General features: G+C 59.5%; 3 protein-coding genes across 9 annotated transcripts in view; all 3 read left to right on the forward strand.

Moving 5' to 3' along the window:
• The window catches only part of RPTOR (regulatory associated protein of MTOR complex 1), a 94,001-nt gene extending 90,287 nt beyond the window's left edge, over positions 1-3,714 (forward strand). For both annotated transcript variants that reach the window (XM_088176681.1, XM_088176682.1), the window contains 2 exons: positions 132-261; positions 1,785-3,714. In XM_088176681.1, coding sequence (XP_088032807.1) covers positions 132-261; positions 1,785-1,853 — 199 coding nt within the window. In that variant the 3' untranslated portion in view covers positions 1,854-3,714. The remainder of the gene's footprint in view (positions 1-131; positions 262-1,784) is intronic.
• A 712-nt stretch (positions 3,715-4,426) lies between these two features.
• CHMP6 (charged multivesicular body protein 6) lies at positions 4,427-8,356 on the forward strand. The gene is made up of 8 exons (XM_014887475.2): positions 4,427-4,545; positions 4,861-4,970; positions 5,442-5,529; positions 6,179-6,265; positions 6,349-6,414; positions 6,505-6,585; positions 6,783-6,837; positions 8,041-8,356. The coding sequence occupies exons 1-8, from the start codon at positions 4,483-4,485 to the stop codon at positions 8,091-8,093; spliced, it is 603 nt and encodes a 200-aa protein (XP_014742961.1). The 5' UTR covers positions 4,427-4,482; the 3' UTR covers positions 8,094-8,356.
• A 9,754-nt stretch (positions 8,357-18,110) lies between these two features.
• Positions 18,111-21,501, forward strand: part of BAIAP2 (BAR/IMD domain containing adaptor protein 2) — a 36,964-nt gene continuing 33,573 nt past the window's right edge. For all 6 annotated transcript variants that reach the window (XM_088176720.1, XM_014887462.2, XM_014887459.2 and 3 more), the window contains exon 1: positions 18,111-18,233. In XM_088176720.1, coding sequence (XP_088032846.1) covers positions 18,162-18,233 — 72 coding nt within the window. In that variant the 5' untranslated portion in view covers positions 18,111-18,161. The remainder of the gene's footprint in view (positions 18,234-21,501) is intronic.

The raw sequence follows: 21,501 nt of genomic DNA on the forward strand, positions 1-21,501 counted from the left end.
CACTTAAATGCTCTCCCGTGGAGAAGTGGCTGCTCTCTGGCCTGGCACACAGCTCAGCCAGGGGCTGCAGAAGCAGTTTTGTCCCCTGCCAGCATTCCCAGTGATTGTGTGTTGTGTCCCTTCCTTTCCAGTGGCTCCATGAACCAGTTCACTGCCATCTACAACGGCAATGGAGAGCTGATCAACAACATCAAATACTACGATGGCTTCATGGGACAGAGAGTGGGAGCCATCAGCTGCCTGGCCTTCCATCCTCACTGGGTCTGTGTCCCTGCTGCCATCGGGGCTTGGCACAGAGACCCCCCCAGAGTGAAGGGAGCTGTCCCAGCCTCCTGCAGCTCCACTCCCCATCCCAGCTCTGCAGCCTGGCTCAGCTCACACTCCTTGGTCACACTCCCAAATTCCCAAAGTCTTTATTCACTCCCTGCCTGGGCTCTGCTGCCGTGCAGGAAAAGCTGCACCTCAGGAAAACGAGAGAGCTGCAAAAATTAAAGCATGGGCTGGTAAAGGCTGGAATGAGGCAGAACAAAAAGAGATTTTGGGGTCTGTCACAGCTGAGGGGCTCTCAGTAGTTACAGAGAGAATCTGCTCAGGGAGGAGAGAGGTCCCATCCATGTAGTGGACTTTGCTCACCCGGGAAGGAGAATAAATGGAGGAGCTGGAAAAGCTGAGAAAACAGTGAATGGATGGGAGAGCTGGAGGGAGTTACAAGAGTTACTTTTGAAAGCTGTAGATCAGCTCACAAGTATTTAATATGTAATGGGAAGAGCAGTTTGCTCTTTAAACAAGCGAAACAAAGCCCTGCCCGGCCAGGCCAGGTCCCCTCACTGCAGGAAATTCTCATTTTCAGCCCAGGCACTGGCTCCTAACGAGCAGATTTGCAGTCATTTAGAGAAATGATGTTGGCAGTTGGCAACTAATAGTGCCCATAATTTTTCCCTGTGGCTGAAACGGGCCTATAACTCCTGCAGAGCTGTGGAGCAGCTGGGTGTCCCTGCTGAATGTCACTGTCACCTGTGCCTGTCACTGCTCCACACCTGGACCGTGGAGTTGGTCACAGGAGCAGCAGCTCAGGGAGCTGGGAATGGGATTGGGACTCCAGGGGAGACTGGGAGAGCTGGGATTGGGACTGGGACACCAGGGGAGGCTCAGGGAGCTGGGAAGGGGCTCAACCTGGAGAAAAGGAGGCTCAGGAGGGACCCCCTGGCTCTGCACAGCTCCCTGACAGGAGGGGGGAGTCAGGATCTGCTCCCAGGGAATGGGGACAGGACAAGGGGAGCTCAGGGGGGACAGCAGCAGGAGTTTCCCCATGGAAAGGGAGGGCAGGGGTTGGAACTGCCCAGGGGGGTTTGGTGCCCATCCCTGAGGGTGCCCAAGGAACACCTGGACTGCCAAGGTGGGCATCGGTCCCAGGTCGATGTCAGAGGGGTTTTCCAGCCTGGGTGAGGTGTGACCGTGGCTGTTGTCACTCTGACAGTGTTGTTGTCCCTCTGACCGTGCTGTTGTCACTCTGGCCGTGCTGTTGTCACTCTGACAGTGTTGTTGTCCCTCTGACCGTGCTGTTGTCCCGCTGACCGTGCTGTTGTCCCTCTGGCCGTGCTGTTGTCCCTCTGACCCTGCTGTTGTCCCTCTGACCGTGCTGTTGTCACTCTGACCCTGCTGTTGTCACTCTGACAGTGTTGTTGTCCCTCTGACCCTGCTGTTGTCTCTCTGGCCGTGCTGTTGTCTCTCTGGCCGTGCTGTTGTCGCTCTGACCGTGCTGTTGTCGCTGTGCTCTCCCGCAGCCCCACCTGGCCGTCGGCAGCAATGACTTTTACATCTCGGTGTACTCGGTGGAGAAGAGGATCAGATGACGGCGCGGCCGGAGCGGCTCCAGGCAGGGCCTCCCTGTACATAGAGAAATCATCGACTTGAATGTTTCGTGTTGGCTGCTGCTGCACCCCATAACTTGAACATTTGTTCTTCTGACTTAGCTACTGATGGGTTTGACGAGGGGAAGAGACAATCTCCTGGTTTTTGTTTTGTTTTGTTTTCCAGCTATATCCTCTAAAAGAAAAGGAACATTTATTTTTGTTTCCGGTGGTTGGCTTCTCTGTCAGAAACACGGCTCCTGAGCTTGGAAGGACTTGGATGAGGCAAAGCCCTTGAGAAGGGTCTTGTTTTAGTCTTTGTTCCTTGTTTTGCTGGAGTGTGGGTTCTTCAAGGACTGTGAGGACTCACCTACAGCTCCATGGGACCCTCCAGCTGCTGCCAACCCTGTGCCAAACCCAATTCCTGGGACAGGGCAGCACGGGATGTACCTGCCAGGGAGGCAGGGCAGCATCTCCTCTGCATGAACCTCCCCCTCCCTCCCTGCAGCAGCCTCTCCACTGGAAGCAAGGACAGCCCTGGTGGGGACCTGGTGGCCTGGGCAGGCAGGGATCCTGCAGGAAGGGGCTCAGGGAGATGACAAGAGCAGGGCAGGATGTCCCACACCACAAAACTACACGTCAGGACAACGAGGGAAGAAAGGGAACAAAGATCTCCAACATCCCAGCGAGCCTGGAGCAAGTCACGGGTGTGACCAGGGCCCGTCCTGGGCTCTGTGTGCTCCCCATGGCTGCTGTGCACCGAGGTGAGGTCAGGATTTGGGCACCTGGAGCTGCCATGGCTCACCTGCCCCTCTGGAACCAGGCATGGAAGCACCTGGGCACTGAGAATCACTGAGGAGGAGGAGGAGGAGGAGGAAGGCAGCCAGTCACTGCTCTGAGCCAGGCACCCTCGTCCCAGCTGCTCCACCTCCCCACCTTGCACGTGTGAATAATGAATGTTTTGTCCCTTGGGATCCGTTCTGGGGCTGGAGCTGGGTGTGGAAGGGAGAGCACAGCCAAAGGTCAGGTTTCCTTCCAGAGCTGCAGAACTCACTGCAGGCCTGGAATTCCCAGCTGGGATCCCAGCCAGGGCCAGGGGATCTGCAGGCTCCCAGCAAAGTCCAGCTGTGCTGCAGGAATGCAGCGAGGGAAGGGCTCAGGACCCTCTGTCCCTGTGCTGTGAAGGGCCCCCTGGCCACCCCCAGGTGCCCCAGGCTGTGTCAGGGACTGTGGCTTGGGAGAGGTCCCCAAACCATGTCAGGTATGCCCAAAGCCCCGTCCCCTGTCAGGGAGGCCGAGGGCCACATCCCAGGATGATGAATCAAAGGCTTTAAACTTCAAAACTACCTAAAAAACCCACTTCTAAGTTCCCCAAAGTGAATTATGGTCTAACAGCTGTGCCTCTTCCCCACCCGCTCCCGGGCTGTCCGCGGGGGTGGAGCCAGAGTTTGGGATCTCACCTAATCCTTTAACATTCACAGCTTCAAAAACAATAGGTTTTTAACTCGTATCAGTGTATTTGTGAAAGCAACAGGACATTCCTGGCGTGCTGGGAGCCGCTGCTCCTGCTCCGGTGCAGCCCCACGTCCAGGACGGGGGATTTTAAGGAATTGGGGCTGTTGGGATTTTTACCCGAGCGTGTGTGGGCTGTACTTCCACGGGTCTGATGCAGAGATTCAATCATGGGATCACAGAGTTTAACCAAGGATCTGGAGAGCGTCCTACCTTAAAAGTTCACTTATCTCTATTTATTTTACAAAAATAAAGTTTAAAAAAAATATATAAAAACCCCCACACGATTGTAATGTGAGAGTAAAACGATTACAGACAAATAAATGGTTAATAAAAAATAAATGCAGAAACACTTGGTGGTGTGAGGATCCTTGTGTGGGGCCGGGGGCAGCTGTGGCCCAGGAAGGAGCTGGGTGGGATTTGGGGATGGGAGGGGTCCCAGGGGAGGTGTTGGTGACAGATGCGTGTCCCAGCCCCGCTGGAGCAGCAGGAACGCCGATCCCAAATGCAGCTTTGGAGCCTGGCTGCAGCCCGGCTCGCTCCGAGGGGTGAGCTGCCTGGAGAAATGGAGAAATGAATAAATGGAGAAATGCAGAATTGAATAAATGGAGAAATGCAGAAATGGATCCTGGCAGTGCCGGGGAATGGCTGGACACGATGGGTCAGGGCGCTTTTCCACCCTGAACAATTCCATGACTCTAGGAATGAATCTGTGTTGTCCCTGAGCCCCCAGCCCCTACAGCCTCCCTCCCGTACCTCCCATTCCCTATATTATTATCCCTATTCCCGATATAATTATCCCCATTCCCTATTTTATTCCTATTCCCTGTTTTATCCCCATTCCCGATATTATTATCCCCATTCCCTATTTTAATCCCCATTCCCTGTATTTTATATCCCCATTCCCTATTTTAATCCCCATTCCCTGTATTTTTATCCCCATTCCCAGTATTTTAATTCCCATTCCCTATTTTCTATTCCCGTTCCCGGTATTCCCGTCCCCAGCGCGCCCTCTAGCGGCGCTCTCCCGCCGCTGCGGCGCTCGCTGCGCGTTGTGCGGGGCCGGGCCCCTCTCGGCCGCCGTCGGGGCCGGGCCGGGCCGGGCCGGGCAGGAGCGGCCATGGGGAACCTGTTCGGGCGGAAACGGCGGAGCCGCGTCACGGAGCAGGACCGGGCCGTGCTGGTGAGCGGGGGGTACCGGGATGGACCGGCCCGTGTCGGTGAGCGGTGCCGGGACGGACCGGGCAGTGCCTGTGAGCGGTACCGGGATGGACCGGCCCGGCCTGGCCCGGCTCCGGGCTCCCTGCGGCGATGGAGGAGCGGGGCTGGGGCTGAGCCGTTCCCGGTGCTGTCGGTGACACGGCGGGGACAGAGCGGGCGGGGCAGCGGCGCTGCTTGAGGGGGCGCTGGAGCTGTCAGGGCTGTGCTGTGACCGCTGTCCATCCCGCTGTCCGTCCCTCTGTCTGCCCGTCCCTCTGTCCGTCCCTCTGTCCCGCAGCAACTGAAGCAGCAGCGGGACAAGCTCCGGCAGTACCAGAAGCGGCTGAGCCTGGGGCTGGAGCGGGAGCGGGCGCTGGCCCGGCAGCTGCTCCGGGATGGCAAGAAAGAGTGAGGAGAGGGGAGGGGAGGAGAGGGGAGGGGATCGCCGGGCCGGGGCGGGGGCGGCAGGGTCACCTCCTGGGTGTCACCGGTGAGGAAACACCGCTGGATCCCAGGAATAGAGTCCCGGAATGGTTTGGGTGGGAGGGACCTTAAAGCTCATCCCATCCCACCCCTGCCATGGCAGGGACACCTTCACTGTCCCAGGCTGCTCCCAGCCCTGTCCAGCCTGGCCTTGGGCACTGCCAGGGATCCAGGGCCAGCCAGAGCTCTTCTGGGCACCCTGTGCCAGCCCTGCCCACCCTCACAGGGAAGGATTTATTCCCAATACCCAGTTTGCTCATCCTTGCAGGAGTTGGGCTGCCAGTTCGGCTGCACACGAGTTGTCCCCTTTTAGCAGAAGCACAGAAGAAGCCTGGCTTTGATGGGGCTCCTTTGGGCTTCATCCCCGCCGTGTTTCCCTCCCTGTGTGTCCCTCAGGAAAGCCATGCTCCTGCTGAAGAAGAAACGGTACCAGGAGCAGCTTCTGGATAAAACAGAGAACCAGATCAGCAACCTGGAGCGGATGGTGAGCGAGGCCTTGGGGTGTTCTGGGGTGGGGCTCCCCTGGATTCCCTGGAATCCCATCCCAACTGGCAGGTGTTCAGCCCTCTGTCCAAGGGCACATGTTTCCAAAATTGTACATGTGCCACCACTTCCCTGGAGACACAGAGTGGTGTGTTTGGAATCTGCAGGCTCCCTGTTAAATGTGTGCTTTGGAAATTGCTGAAACGTTACTCACAGGGGGGATGGCTGCACTGGGGCCTTCCTGGGCTTGTCTCAGGCCTGTCATTTCAGAACTGGATGTGTTTGGGTTTGGGGAGGTCTCAGCTGGGACTGGCAGCTGGAAAATCCGGTGAAATCACTTCCCGGGCTGTTGGACCTGCTGGTGCAGCTGCCTGTGCTGAGCTTTTTGTGTGGATGTTTCCTGCTGCTGGTGCCACTGACAGGACACAAAGGGCTCCACTGATTGCTCCTTGCAGCTTCTCTGGTGGTCCTGGCAGCCTGTGTCTGCCTAATGATGCCAACCATGGAATTCTTTAGGTGGGAAGAGCCCTCTGAGCCCAGTCGCTCCCCAGCTGCCCCATCCCCATATCTGTAAAATCCCTCCAGGATTCACTGTGCCAATGCCTGGCCAAATGTGACCAAGGCTCTTCCCTTTCTGCTTCCCACTCCAGGTCCAGGACATTGAATTCACCCAGATTGAAATGAAGGTCATTGAGGGCCTGAAAATAGGCAACGAGTGTCTGAACAAAATGCACCAGGTACTTGTGGCTGGGGCACTTGAGAGGGGCCTGCAGTTCCAGGCAGGCCCCTCCCACACCTGGATTTTGGCTCTGCCCTTCAGGTGATGTCCATAGAAGAAGTGGAAAGGATAATAGGAGAAACCCAGGATGCTGTGGAGTACCAGAGGGTGTGTACAATGAGGAGCTGGGAGCACAGAGCTGCTGGGATGGGCACTGTGTCCACCAGGGAATGTGATGTCCTTCCCTCTCTCCCACAGCAAATAGACGAGCTCCTGGCTGGCAGCCTGACTGAGGAGGATGAAGATGCCATTCTAGAAGAATTAAATGCTATTACTCAGGTGGGGTTGATGTTTTTGGGATTGAAATCCACATTTTTAGGAAGCTGTTTTTAACAGCAGTTCAGGTACCTTTTTCCTACTCTCAGAGCTCAGTCTGGGGGGGTATCTGGGACACTGCCAAGCCTGGTCTTTGCCCACAGCTGGGGTCTGTGGCACATGTGACACATTGTGACACATTGTCTGTAACGTCCTTGCAGGAACAGTTGGAGCTTCCAGAAGTTCCTTCAGAGCCACTCCCGGAGAAGATCCCAGGTATGTTGTGCTTGCACAGCTTTGGCTTCTCGTGCTCCTGTGCTGTGCAGTGGTCTGAGACCCTCTCCCAGTGTAAGTGTCGTGGGAAATGGGCAGGAGCAGCAGCTCCTGGAGTGGGGACAGGCCCAGCTGAGCCCTGGCTCCAGGAGCACCTGAGGCTCTGCTCGCTGTTCCATCAGCATCTGCTCATTCCCTTGGGGAGCTCCCTGTGTGACCCCTGCTGTTCCTGTCCCATCCTGTACCTGCTCTGAGGCAAACTCCTGCCCTGAGACACCTCATTCCAGCAGGAGGCTCCATGAGGAATTCCTTCCTTGCCTGAGCCAGGCAAGGCTTCCTCCCACAGCCCCGGGCTGGTCCCGTCCTCACAGCTCAGGGATGGGATTTTTGTGGATGTTGGATTCACCCTGCACAACTCTGGATTTCTCTGAGGCTTGGGATGACTTGGAACTCTTCCCACCTCACTTCCCAGTGATTTGGAACCAGCTGGATGAGGATCACTGGAGTCCCACAGTTCCAGGATTGTCAGAGCACGAGCTCCACACAGCTGATGGTCCCTGAGTGTTCCTGAGCAACCCAAAGCCTCAGTGGATGGATTTGTGTGGGAATGAAGCTGGGAAGTGGGAGAGCTCAATAAGAAGGTGACCAAACAGGCCCTGGTGGCCCTGGCTGGCAGGGAAGGAGCCCACTGGGATTCATCAGGTGTCTGTGCTGAGGAGCTGAAAACTCAGACTGGTGAAGACTCTTCTTGTGGGACAGCAGAGCCCTGAGCTGTCTCTCACAGGAGCTGGGAGAAGCCATTTCCCTGTGTGGAATCTGCCCAGGAGCAATCTGGGATGTGGGAAATGGGGCTGGTTTCCTTGGAGCTTGTTTACTCCTAAACAGGGCTCAGGTGTCAGCACTGAGGCCAAACAAAACACGGCCCAGGGGTGTCAGGTCCCAGGGGTGAGGGCAGAGCTGGAACTGCTCCTGCCCAGGATTTGTCCCTGGGCTGGTGCCTTTGCACGTTCTGTAATTCTTCACTGAAAAAGGGGCATTTCCACGTGGGAATGGGGGATTATTTATAACCAATTTCTCTTAGTTCAGGAGCTGTGCAAGCACTTTCTGCCCTGCAGAGTGGACTCTGAGCCCTGGATCCTCCTCAGGAGATGGCTGCAGGATATTTGCATTCCCTGATTCTGTAACAAATTTCTTTTCCTTCCACAGAAGTGTCACCCATCAAGAACAGGCCAAAGCCAGAGCCGGTGGCAGCATCTTAACTCCCAGTGCTGGGGATTCCCCCACGAAACTTTCACCCTGGACAGTTTGCCCTCCCAGTGTGTGCTGGGGACAGGCAATGCCTTGGCAGCATCCCAGCTGTGCTGGGTGGATTGTGGAGCAGGATTCCCTGCACAGGGTGGGGAACCTCAGCTGATTATCGCTCTTGTATCAAGATTATTTTCTAGTGCTTTCTTTTTTTGTAACTTAAATTCCAAACTCACTCAGCTGCGCTGTCTCGGGATTAAACAGCAACTCTAAATCATCCAAAGCCAAACTTTTCTCTGTAGGTTTGATTCTGGTGGTCAGTCTGCCTTTGCTCTGGCCAAATCCCAGGACATCCCAGGCTCAGAGTGAGGTGTTTGGCTGGCCATGGGCTGGGTGAGCAGGAGCCCTGTGCAGTGCTCTGGTGTCCCTGTCCCTCTGTCCCTTCCCTGTCCTGGCTCCATTTGTCCCTGTCCTGCTGCATGTTGGGCACTGCTGGAGTGCTGAGCTCTGGGCTGGACTCTGCCCTGGCTCATGCAGAACCAGCCCCAAGGGGTTTGATTTGGGCCAGGCTCAGCCTGGGTGCTCAGCCCTGCTCCTGCTGCAGTGGCTGTGCCTGGGCAAAGCCTGATGTGCTGTGAGCTGTGCTGAGGAGCCAGCCCTGGAGCCCTGCAGTGCCAGCAAGGAGCTCCTGCCCGGGTTAGGAGCCAGGATTCCTCCTCGTGGCTCTGCTGCAGAGCTCCCTTTGGCCTTTGGGAAGGACTGATGGATCCCACGGACTCTGCTCAGCTGCTCCTGCTGGATGTTTCCTCAGGACTCAGACACGTTCCTCAGGCTTGTGCTGCCGGACCTGGGGCCTGAAACTGCAGAAATCACCACTGCCAAGTGCTCTGGGAGCAGCTCGAGGGAGCCCCCATCCCCTGTGAGGACTCACTTGGACACTGAAGGGTCTGGAACGCTGCCTGGGCACCCGGGGGGTGGCAGATTTGGCTGCTCTTGGAACGAGCTCACCTGTCAGCTTGCAGATGCTCTTCAGGACACTGCAGATTTTATTTATTACCTTCTGGAAGCCACAACCCCTAATCTGCATTTCTGTGACAGCAGAAGGACCAGAGGGTCCTTGGAGACTTTGTGGGGGTTGTGGGATGTGGTGCTGGACAAAAAGTGATCCCAGGGACTGGGGTGCTCCCTCGTGGTGCTGGGCCAGCAGCAGCTCTGGGTGGAGTCGTGCTCTCCGTGTCCTCTCTGTTGTGTTCCGAAGGCTGACCAGGGCATCCTCGTGTGTCCCCAAGGCAGGGAGTGCCTTGGAGCTGCCCCATTTCCACTCCCACTCCTCACTAATGCTCCATACCAACCCCACTGTCCCCGGCCCTGTGTTTGACACCAGCGCGGTGCTGGCAAAGCAGCTGCTGCCCCTGGAGCTGCCCGGGCCATTGGATGATGCCAGGGCTGTGTCTGTGGTCACCCCAGCGCTGTAGGGACAGCAGGGTCCTGCTCTGCTCCCCGTGCTTTATTCTCTGTGCTCAGTCCCGGCTGTGCTGCAACGCAGCCCATTCCCACCAGAGAGAGCCTTGGATTCAGCAGTGCCGTGCTGGCAGGAGCATTCCCGGGCAGTGCTGCTCCTTCAGCCCGGTGCCAGCCGGTGCTGGGCTGTTGAACGAGCCCCTGATCCATCTGCATTCACAGAAGGAGCCCAGAGCGCTGCCAGGAACGTCTGGAGGGGATCTGAACTGGGAGCACAGCTTCCATTGCCGGTGCTTTGGGAAAACCCTGTTCGCTGGGATTGGCACCGCCACGGGAGAGGGGTGAGGAGGGCGTGCTGCAGTCCCTGTGCTCTGCTTTGCTTTCTGATGAACGTCCTGGCCGCAGGAGACACGAGCCAGCCCTCCCCAGGAACGCTGTGCCGGCTCCTGCTGGGTGTGGGGAGGGAGCTGGGCTGGTGCTGAAGGGGTTAATGCAGCTCCTTCCATTCCTTGCCACAGTGGAGGGGCCACTCAGTGATCCAACAGGAAAGTTGGGAGCAGATTGGCCGCAGCTTCCTCTGCTAATCCCTGCCCCAGCAGCTTGTGCCGGCTCTCCTCGGGAGGAAGGGCCTGGGGTGGGCTGTGACCTCTGTGCTGCCCTGGGACAATAAACTGGCTCCGGTGGCTCCAGCGACTCCTCCCCAGCCTCGTGTGTGCCCTGGGAGTGTTCTGGAGCAGCAGGAGTTGCCTTCCTCCTCCTCCCTGTCCTCCCTGCTCCTGGGAGAGATGTGGGCAGGAAACTTCAGAGCAGGCTCCGTGTGTGACACGAACAATCCTGTTTGGTCCTGCATGACCCTGGGAGGTGACAGGGCTGGGACAGTGCCTGAACCAGGCACTGACTCAGGGTCCCTCCTCAGTGACCTCACTGTCCCATCCCATTCTGCCTCCCTCTGTAGGACTTGGTGCTTCCATCCCCATGGAATTGTCCAAGCCCCAGCCAAGCCCCTGAGTGTGACTGTCCCGGTTTGGGATGGGCACAGGGACTGGGGACACCCCACACTCGGGGTGAGGCCCCACCCGGGACATTCCTGAGCCTCTGGCTGTGCTTGGACAGCAGCTGCTCCCTTGTTACTCTGGGTTTACGTCTCTGCTGCTGCTGGGAGCAGCGGGATGGCCCCGGATCCCCCCCAGCCCTGGGAAAGCAGCAGAGCCGAGTTTGCAGTGTTTAATTAAACACTCGCCGTGCCCCTCAGCTGTGGCAGCGGGGTGGGAGCCAGCTCCCGCCGGGAGGGCTGCACACAGAGCTCTTCCAGCTGTGTTTGGGTTGGCCAGATGTTGAGTGAGAGGAGTGTGGAGGCAGCGCTGCTCGCTGTTAATGAAACCCTGGAGAACAGGAACAAACCTCAGGCTCCTGCCTCAGCTGCTGCCCCTGCTCCCTCCTGGAGCCCCCAGCCCAGCCCTGGCACAGCCCTGGCCCCTCTCCTGAGGCTCTGCAGAGGTTTTGGCCACCGGACAATGCCCAGGACAAACCTGCTGGGGCAGGCACAGCACGTGTGACAGTGACAGGGAATTCAGTCACTCCTCCTGGATCTCTGTGCTCTTCCCAAGAGTTTGTGTGGCAGTGAGGGATCCCAGCCCCATGCAGGGGAAGGGGGAAATGAGGAGCTCTGCTGGGAGCTGGTGCTGCCTATTCCCTACTCCCCTGCATAGGGACAGTCCCTGTTCCATGGGGACACTGCCCCATCCCATGGGATCTGCCTGGCCAGAGCCTTCATCCAACACCCCGTGAGGGAGGGATGAGGCTGGGGGGAGCAGGAATTCCAGCCAGAGCAGCAGCGCCTTTGAATAGACTCTCACTCCTGCTGTCCAGGAGGCAGCTGGGCACCAGCCCCGTTCCCTGCCCAGCCACCCCCACCCCTCTGTGTGCCCACAGCTGGCACGAGGCTGGTTTGGGGCACAGGCCTGGAGCTGCCTCCCCTCCTCAGCAGCCTCTTCCCCGGGCTGGGAGGGAATTGTGTAATGGGAGGCGGCGGCAGAGCCCCGGCAGTTTCTATGCCAACACAGCTGGATGGCAGCGCCGCCAGGGAGGGGGGGCTGCCAGCCCACCCCAAAACAGCTGCACAGCCCCCAAAACAGCTGCACATTCTGACACAGCTGCACCCCAACACGGCTGCACCCCTGACACGCCGTCATGCTCTGCTCCCTCCGATGTCTCCTGGAACACCCATGGAAAAACAAAACAGAGCTGGGAGCCCCAGAGGTGTCAGGTCCCTGGGCCTCTCATCTGGGTCCTGCTGCTTTTTGGCACGAGGGGCTCAGAGGCCCTGGGGGCTCTCCCTGTCCCCAGGGGAATGAACTCACAGTGTCCCTTGTCCCCCACCCTCCCTGGCAAACCCTCAGGACCAGGCAGAGTTTGGTGAGGATCTTTCATCTTCCTCCTCCTCCTCCCCTTCATTATCCACACCCTGAGCTTGTCCTGCCCTGTGTGGGAGTCCCAGGGGTGCTTCCCACATTTGGGGCCACCATTGGGGTGCTCGACCTCGCAGTGCCAACCCCCCCATCCCAACTGCCCACTGGGAACCAACCCCTGGCTCCTTCCCTTTCCCTCTTCCATATTCTCAGTGCCCTGGTGTCACGCTGAGTCACCAGCAGAGCCACAGAAGAGGCTTTGGCAGGGAACAAGCCCAAGTTTTGATAGTTCAACTGTGGGAAAAAAAAAAAAAATCAGTTTCCTAATTAGAGCAGGGCTGGGAACAAAGCAGGTCTGTCCCAGCACGGCCGGGAATGTGACCTTTGCTGGCTCCTGGTGCCAGACGGGAGCTGCTGGTGCTTGGCAGGGCTGGGATTCCTCAGCAGGGCCTGTTCTGACCTGGGAGCCACAATTCCTCCTCCTGGGGGACACAGCACCCATGGAGATGAGTGGAAGGGGCACTGGGAGGTGGCATTTGTCCCCGTGTCATCGCTTTAACTGCCCCAAACTGCCTGCCCTGCCCTGCCCTGGAATGTGGCTTCTCAAGTCGTGGGTGTCCCCGAGGGCCAGCACTGCCCCGTGATGGGTGTCCCCAGCCTGTCCCCTGCCAGGCAGCACAGCAGAGCCATGCCAGGCTGCTCCGGGGCTGGGGGAGCCACAGCCCAAGGCTCTGGGATTAATTAGCGAGAGAGGAAACGAGTGGAGTGCAGGGCCAGGGCTGAGCTGTGCTGTGAGCCCGGAGCTGCCGTGTCCAGCAAGGCTGGGTGGCCTTGGGGCTGGGACAGGACAGGGGCAATTTGGCACCGTGTCCTTCAGGCCCGAGATCCAGCGTTGTGCTGCTTCCCAGGAGCTGGGCTGGGCCATCAGAAGTGGCCGTGGGATGGGCAAACGTGCCCGAGGGACTCTGGGGCTGTCACCAGCCCAGTGCCAGCTTAAGGGCAGGGGGTGACAGCAGGACCTGAGCCTGTCTCTTCTGCCACCTCTCTGTGACTGGCTGGTCCAGAGCCCCCCAAGGTGCCCAGAGCCCCCCAGGGTGCCCAGAGCCCCCAGCACCACCTCGGCTCTGCCCCGGACGCTTTCCCCGAGCTCAGCAACGTGATGCAAAATCCCATCATACCAATTATGCAAATCGCATAAACTATTCCTGTTATTCCGAAGGATCCCCAGAGAGCTCCTTAGCGCTGTAATTCAGCATTACTCACTCGTGAAACAGGCACCGAGGCAGCTGGGGAGGGACAGGGGCTCGGGCTGTGCCCCAGCCTGGCAGCGAGGGGCACCCGGCGCGTTTTGGGGCCCCCCCAGAGCACAGAGCTCTGCTCCCCCAGCCCCCAGCACAGCCTGGCTTCGCTGTGGAGCTCTCCCAGTCCTGCCCAGTCCCCAGGGATGGCAGCACGGATGTGCCCGGCTGTCCCAAGGGCAGAGCCCCCCTGCATCCCCCATCGCCACTCGGTGCCTGCACCCTCCCAGGCCCCAGCGCAGCTCTGCATCCGCAGCGCTTTGTTCTCCCACCCACTCCTCGTTTCCTCCGTCATTCCGGCTCCTCCCTGTGCCTGCGCTCCCCGGGATTCTCCCGGGACAGCCGGGGCTCCTGCGGCCTCTGCAGCGAGCCTGGCCCATGGCAGGGCACGGGGGACACGCAGGGGACACGGGGCAGGGCTGTGCCCCCAGTCAGAGCTCCAGGGGGACAGGGGGACCAGCAGTGTCCCGGACCAGCAGCCCCGCCCTGAATCCCGCGGCCAAGGATGCGGGACTGCCAGCACAGGGGTCCTAGGGTCCCTCTGGGCACTGCCAGCAGTGTCCCCAGCCATGGCACCCTGTCCCCAGGCTCTGCTGCCCTCGCCATGGGCAGGGCCAGGTGCTCCGAGGCCGAGAGTGACACGTGTGTCACATCAGGGGGCAGAACTGTCCCCCAGTCCTGGGCACAGCTGCTTGCACTGCTGGAGCCTTGCCCAGAAGCTGCTTCCAATGGGATTAGGGAAAGCCTGGGATGATGAGAGGCCAGGTTCTTTGTCGTGCCTCAGTTTCCCCCTGGTGGAATCACCCCTCCCCACTTTGTGAGTCCCCCTCTCCCAAGTGTGAGGTGGGAGCTGGGAATGGTTGGATCCAGCCCTGCAGCTCCCACCCTGCACAGTGAGGGCCTGGATTGTTCATCCTTGGCTAATCCCCAATAAAAGGCTTTGCTGGTGGGATTTAACTGCTGGGAGCTGCTGGCACACACAGAGGACATCTCCAACCCAGGGACAGCCTCTAAGTCCTGACCCCCTGATGATTCAGGGAACAGCTCCCACCAGCACCAGCAGTGACAGAATCGTGGAATGGGCTGGGTTGGAAGGGACCTCAAAGCTCATGGGACATTCTGCTAGACCAGGCTGCTCCCAGCCCTGTCCAACCTGGCCTGGAACACTTCCAGGGATGGGGCAGCCACAGCTGCTCTGGGAAACCTGTGCCAGGGAGGGATTTATTCCCAATATTTAACCTAAACCTACTCGCTGTCAGTTCGAGGCACCTGCTGGAATCCTGGTGAGTGACTGCACTGCAAAGGGGAGGCTGAGTTTGGGAGGATGCTCCAAGACCTCTACTGGTGTGGGGTTTGCTGGCCCAGCTCCTTAATGAGGTGCTCAAATGGAAGTGTGGGGACAGCCTGGGGTTGAGGAGGGACCCCTGAGGAGGGCAGGGGACAGAACTGAGTGAGGTGTTCAGGGAAAACACGTCCTGTGCTCACGGGGGGTTGGTTTGGCTCAAACACACCCGGCCAATTCCCCAGTGACCCCCAGATGTCAGAAAAATCACGTTTAGATTGTTTTAGAAATAAAAACTTCCTGACAGAGCACAGGGAGGGCTTGCAGTGATGTCAGGGCTCCGATGGAGAAGCCATCTGCCCGGGACCACAGGACAGGCAATTCCTGGGAATGTCATTAACACGGTGACACTCGGGCACACACCTGCCCTGCCCTGCCCTGCCCTGCTGGGTGGGCTCAGCCGGACCCTTCAGCACACCCTGGAAAGGAGGAACAGAGAGCCAAGGGCTGCCAGGGAGCCAGTGGGGCTGAGTGGGAGATGGAGATGGAGATGATGGAGATGATGGAGATGATGGAGATGGAGGCGGCTTCTTCAGCCTGGTCCAGTTCCCTGCCTGGTCTCTCCTGCTCTGGCAGTGCCAGGAGAACCCAGTGACCACCTGGAGCAGCTGGGGTTGGACCTTCCTTGGGAAACCGAGCATTTTCTCAGGGTCTGTGACAAAAACCAGCTCTGGTGCCATGATGGTCCCTCTGCTTCCTCCTCTCTGTGCTGGCCAGTGACACATCCCACTCCAGTGCACCAGGAATTCCAACCCACCTTGATTTCTCCTCTCTCCGCGTCACCGGAGGCTTCCCGGGTCGCTGAGCATGTGGCAGCTCTCGGTGACGCCGCAGTGCCACGTTCCCCTCCCTGGGCAGCGCCTCCCTCCCTGTCCCTCCCTGGCAGCCACCAGGGCGGCATTTCTGGAGCAGGGAGAGTGTCCCCAAGGAGAGTGTCCCCAAGGAGAGTGTCCCCAGGCTGGGAGCCCGAACTGTCCCTCGGCGCAGCTGCTGTCACTGCCCTCGGACATCACCGCTCCGGCCGCTGCTGCCCTCCCTTGTCCCCGTCCTGGGTTGTCCCTGCCCCCGGTTGTCACTGTCCCGGCCACCGCTGGCCTCGGTTGTCCCTCTCTCGGTTGTCCCTGCCCTCCCTTGTCCCTGTCCCGGCCATCCCTGCCCTGTCCCCTCCTCCGTCCCTGTGCCGGGCGCGTGACCCGGCCGGGAGCGCTGGCTCCATGCCACGCTGCTAATTAAGAAGGAACCTAATGAAACTTCGAAAATAGCACAATTTCCTCCCCACACCTGCAGCCGAGCGGGGTGGATTACATAAGTTATTGTTGCCACAGCAACTTCGCTCCACCCGGGGCTGGAGGTGGCCGGTGCCGCGTGTGCCGCTGTGCCGTCACCCCGGGGTGGCATCGCTCGGGGATGGGGCCGTGCCAGCGCCGGGGCTGCCGCCTGCTCATCCCACCGCTGTTCCCGGTCTGGCGTGGTGCTTTCCCCACGCTGCTGCCGCACCCCCGCGCCGGAGGGTCCCGCCTTCCGAAGGGCACCCGGAGAAGGGGCTCAGGTAGCCCACGGCAGCGCTGGCACCATGGTTACCCTGGGCACGCTCCAGCTGCCGCCGAGCCCCGGGGAGTGAATCACCCTGACAAAAAGGCAGCGAGCAGCAACCAGGGAGGAAAAAAAAAAAAAAAAAGATAAAATAAAATAAAAGGCAATCGAAGCAAACGCTACGGCACGAGGCAGCGGCAGGTTTTTCCTGCTGAGAATTCCCAGGGTGCTGCGGGGAGGCAGCGCTGCCTCGGGCTCGGGCACCACGGGCAGCCCCGGCGGCCACTGCCAGCCCAGAGGTGGGGACATGGCCAGGGACAAGGATAATTTGCTCCACGTGGCTCCGGCTGTGGGGAAATGAACTCTCCTGGCTGCTTCCAGGCGTGGAGCTGCTCTGGGAGCAGGGAGACGTGAGGGAGAAAGGTTTTTCAGCACTCAGAATCCAGGGGATAAGGAGAAGGAGAGCACGGGAAGAAAGTGGAGCGGCTGTCTGCGAGCAGGCCTAGATGGAAGAGATTCTCTGAGGGCCGTCCCAAAAGGCCTCTTTTATTATCAGAAATTACAAATCCTTTTATCTTCCTCACCAGAGGAACAGCTTGTTTGAATTGCTGGGCTGTCACACTGGAATTAGATGCAAGAACCCCCCACATCCATGACGTAGTGAAGAACTTACATAACGTAACTAAAAATAAGGTGATGGAGATGCAGAGAGAGGCACTCTACTCCTGGATGCTCGATCCTGAATCCTTCACCAATGCTGGAAAGGCAGCCAGGTGCTGGTGTCTGGCTGAAGGAGGGGCATCCTTGTGTGGTCTGGCCACGTGGGATGGAGAGGGAAAAGTGGCACCGTGGTGTCTCAGCACTTCCCTGGGAACATCTCCAGGGCAGTCCTGTCACCCTGGTCCCACAGCTGCTCCCTTTCCTCAGCCCCAGTGGGGAAAGGGTTAACTGGTTACACCAGGCACATGAGAAAAATCCTTCTCAGGGGTTGTAAATTCTTTGCTGTGCTCTGGGGTGTGGAAGCTCTGAGGCAGAAGCCAAAATGGGACCCAAGAGCAGCCAGAAGGAGCAGCTGGTGGTGGTGCCCTCCTGGTCCTTGCCAGGGCTGGGAGGGAGAGCGGGAAGGGGAACAGACACGGGAGGTTTGGGACCAAGGCATCGACCCGGGCTCCTCGTTCTCGGAATTGATGGATGTGATGGAAAATAACACACTCAGCTGTTTAACTGTTTCACTGCTTCTCACAGCAGAGAGCAGGGGGAGGAAGGCTCAGCCTGGCCATTTAAGCACGGCTCTGGAGGACAGGGATGGGCCACTGGCTCCAGGGCAGGGGCCAGCTCCTCGTGTCCCTCAGGACAGGGTGGCAGTCACTGCTGTTGGCCCGAGGGATGGATGCACGGCTGGGATGTCCCACAGGGACCTGGCAGCCGGGAGCTCTGGCAGGAGCCCCCATGGGAATCCTGGTTCTCCCGGCTGGCCAGGGACAGCCAGGGGACAGCGAGGTGGCCAGCAGGGCTGGCAGGGCTGAGCATCCCAAGTTGTACATCCTGGTGATGGCTCATCCCACCTCTGCTCTCCTGGCCCCCCTGGGCAATGTGCACCCCCTTTCCCAACCCCAGAAACATCAGGCACACCTCACCCATCCCCACTGCACAGCCCCAGACTGGGGGTCCAGCAGGGGCTGGGCTGTGGGGCACGGTGAGAGGTGTGGGATAAAGTTGGGGGACAGTTTTGTGTCGTGGGCTGTGGGGTGAGGTACGGCAGGAGTGTGGGGTGGGTTATGGGGTGGAGGAGGGACATGGAATGTGAAGGGCCGTGGAATGGGGAACTGGCATGGGATGTGGCACTGGGGGCACAGCGCGGAGCATCCCTCCCGTCACTGCCAGCCCCGCTCCGGGCCGGCTCCTCCCCGCGGGGCGGTGCGGGGCGGATCGGGGCGGGCACGGCCCCCGGGAGCTGATAAAAGGCACCGCGGCCGCCGCTCCGCGCTGTCCCCGCACCCGCGCCCGGCTCCGCCCGCTCCGCTCCCCGCACCGCCGCCCATGGTGCTGCCCGGCCCGCCCGGCATGGCCCGCTCCGAGGAGGTGCACCGCCTCACCGAGAATGTCTACAAGGTGAGTGAGTCCGCAACAGGTGCCCGGCGCCGCGTCTCGCCCTTTTCCTGTTCCTTGAGTTATTTTCGTTGTTGAATTTCTCCCTCCCCGGGACGCGCGGGGGCAGAGCGGGCGCGGGGCGCGGGCGGAGGCGCCGTCGGGGCCGCTCCTGGGATGTGCCCGGAGCCGGCTGGGACCAGCACGGGGCGAGGGGCACCCCCGGGCACCCCCGAGCCTTCCCCGGGCACCGGGAGCCCCGTGGGGATGCCCGGTCCCGGCGTGGGCAGCGCTGTCCCCGCATCACCCCGGAGCGGAGCTGCCGCCGTCCCTCGCTGCTCTGCCCCAAACCAGGGCCAGCAGAGCTTTCCCCATCCCCTGGAGTTTGGGAATCTCACCCTTTTTCCCTTCTGCTTTGGTCCCTCTGTCCAGAGAAAATGCAACAATTTATGTGGTTTAATTCCCCCCCCCCCGAAGGAAGCGGTTTCTGCTCTGCTGGGTCTTGAGACCAAGACTAATGAAACTGCTCTAGTCTAACGTGTAACGCAGGATGTCGTTTGTTAAACTGGGAAGCTTGCACGATTTCCTGTGATTTAAGGGCTTGGATTGAGTTACCTGGGAGCACAGAGCAGGAAAAAAAAAAAAAAAGAAAAGGAATGTAGTACAAAAAGTACCGAGGCTGTGAAGTTCTGAAGTCTTGGTTTTGGAGATTCTGGGGTGTAACAGCTGTTCAGGCAGAGCTGTGGCACCCAAAATCTTGGCTGCTCTGAATCTTGGTGACATTTTGCTGTGGTCTCTGGGGCTCCCTCCCACCCTGGCAGGCAGCTCATGCCACCGTGCAGGCTGTCCTTGGACTGGGGCAGAGCTGGCACCGAGGGTGTTCGCAGTGTTTGTGCATTGGCCCTGCTGGGACAGGGGCTGGGAGCAGCCCCGGCGGTGACTCAGTTGTTGTTTGAGGTGTGTAGTCCTGGAAGCGCGGGGCTAATGACGGGTTTGGGGAGCAGGTCACACCTCCCCGGGCACGGCCCTTAGGGAGGGCTCGGGGCAGTCGGTGCCGTCCCAGCTGGAGTGGAGCAAATCCCCCCAAAAAACGAGAGCTGAGGGGCGAGTGCTGGCCCGGCTCTTCCCTGGGCAGAGCCCTCGGCCCGGAGCTCCATCAGCACCCAAGGGCTGAGGGTGGCCCCAAGAGCCGCACATGGGCTGGGAGGAGCCCACAGGTGTCCATCAGTCACTGAACACCTCAGTTCCTTGGGAACTGCCAGATGCAGCGAATGAGAAGATGGAACTGGTGAAAATCTGATGGGTCCACCCAAAATCAGAGTCTGGGTGCTGGAGGAGGATGCTCGTGGCTCTGGTGGTGTTCCCTGTGGTGAGCAGAGGCTCCTGGAAGCCAACACTGCTTTTCTTGGCCTCTGGAGATGTGTGGTCCCTCCAGAACCTGGCGTGTCCCTGTTCCCTTGGGGACTTTGGCCACCCCTGAGCCCAGCGGGACATCTGGGGGCTCTTCTGCATCTCCTTAATCTTTGGAGGCTCTGAATCCAAAACCAGTCCCAGCGCTTCAATCCCCATTACCCAGGTGTTTTTTTGACCTGTGCAGGAACCCGAACGCTGCCGTGGGCAGGAGGGGACGATGCCGCTGACCCGTGGGTGCCCAGGGCGGGTCACCGAGCCTCGCTCCGCTCCTCCCGTGCCCGTCTCAGCCGCTTTGGCAGCGGCTCCCCCCGGCTGCGGCTTCTCCCGAGGGCTCTGCCCGGGGAGCCCATTGTCATGGTTTTGCAGAAGCAGCGCTCACCCTCGGAGTGACTGTGCTAATGAGCTGCTGGAGGAGCTGTCAGCCGCCCCCGAGCCGATGCTGCCACTACAGGCAGCTGCCTACACACGGGGAGTAATTACAGAGGAGACGGAGGCTGCTGGCACCTTCCGCCAACGTGATCCCACCTTTGCCGGTGCTGATTCACTCCAGGACCCGGCACCGCTGCCGGGCTGGGCTCTGCCCGGAGCCCCGGACCCGGCTCTGAGCAGGGGCAGCTCCCTCTGCCCCCTCCCCGCTCATCCCTTGCTCAGGATTGTCTTTTTGCAGAAAGCAGGGACTGGCAATTCTTCCTTCCCCCGAAGACAGCTCTGTCTCCTCCTGCCAGATGAGATTATTGCCGTTTGCAGCCCAACCTCCATTTCATTTTAAAGCCGTTTTTTCATGCGGAAGATGGGTTTGCAGTGGTGTGTGAGTAGCTCTGTGTTTCAAGAGCTGTTTGCCTAACAACACCCCGAGCTCGAAGCTGAATTGTGGTGCAGAAATCTGGACAGAATTCCCGAGGATCCTCTGCTCCCCATCAGCTGTAATCCACGTTACTGTGACACCACAGCCTCTCCTCCTTCCATCCAGGTCCAGAGGGATGGGAGCAATTCTTCCTCATGTGGTTCAGGAGGGAAACTGAGGCTGCTTTGCTGTGTCTGGCAGTGGAGGGGTGACGTGTGTGGCAGAGGAGGAAGGAGCCAGCCCGTGGCACCCCAAATTCCACGCCCTGTGTGCTCCCTGCCTTGAGGCTTCCTGCAGCCCAGCCCTGCCAGCTGCACCCCGGGGGCTCTGAGCCTGCCAGGGATGGGTGCCACTGCTCCCATCTGTGCCACCAGGGCTCCATGGTGGGCTCAGAGCTGGGAATGCTGCTGGGAGAGCATTCCTGGCCTCCCAGGAGATGGGAACCTGCAGGCACGTGGCTCCTGAGGTGTTAGGAAGCAGCTCCTGCCTGGGTTGGGTGCTGCTCCCCAGAGCTCTGCCCTCAGTGCTGAGCCTGCTCCTGGTTTCAGGGCTGCTGCTCGGGTGGCAGGGCAGGGCACGGGGCAGGCAGAGCTCCCAGCTCCTCTGGGCTGAGCCCCTCGGTGTCCCCTGGCTGTGGGGAGGGGGCTGGGGGACCCTTCTGGCTCCTCAGTGGAGATCCCAGCCCTGGGCACTTGAGGATGGCCCTGCCTTGCAGGGGTGGCCACTGGTGGCCACTGACAGAGTGCTGGGGTGCTCTGTGCATCCTCATCCAGTTCTCCTCAAACCCAAACCCCCATTCAAAGATGTTCAGAGCTCTTGTCCTGGCACTTGGGTCCCCTCATCCTCTGCCATGACAGCCAGGAGAAGCCAAATGCCTTCAGGTGGAAACTGGTTTTTCCCCCTGATTTTACCAGCTGGGCTCTTTCTTGGCTCTTGAAACCCCTGATGGTGCTGGGCAGGACAAGCTGTGATGGAGGAGGCAGCTCTGGGCTTTGCTGGGCATTAAATATTGATAGCAAAATGATGAAGGTGCTC

Source organism: Sturnus vulgaris, chromosome 20, assembly GCF_052056855.1.
Source record: "Sturnus vulgaris isolate bStuVul1 chromosome 20, bStuVul1.hap1, whole genome shotgun sequence".
NCBI classification, from domain to species: Eukaryota; Metazoa; Chordata; class Aves; order Passeriformes; family Sturnidae; genus Sturnus; species Sturnus vulgaris.

Excerpts from the sequence above, each read along its gene's own strand:
- CHMP6 (XM_014887475.2), top strand. The coding sequence starts at position 4,483 with ATGGGGAACCTGTTCGGGCGGAAACGGCGGAGCCGCGTCACGGAGCAG. Across the intron at positions 4,546-4,860 it reads AGCAGGACCGGGCCGTGCTG|CAACTGAAGCAGCAGCGGGA; the intron begins GTGAGCGGGGGG and ends TCTGTCCCGCAG. Across the intron at positions 6,838-8,040 it reads ACTCCCGGAGAAGATCCCAG|AAGTGTCACCCATCAAGAAC; the intron begins GTATGTTGTGCT and ends TTCCTTCCACAG.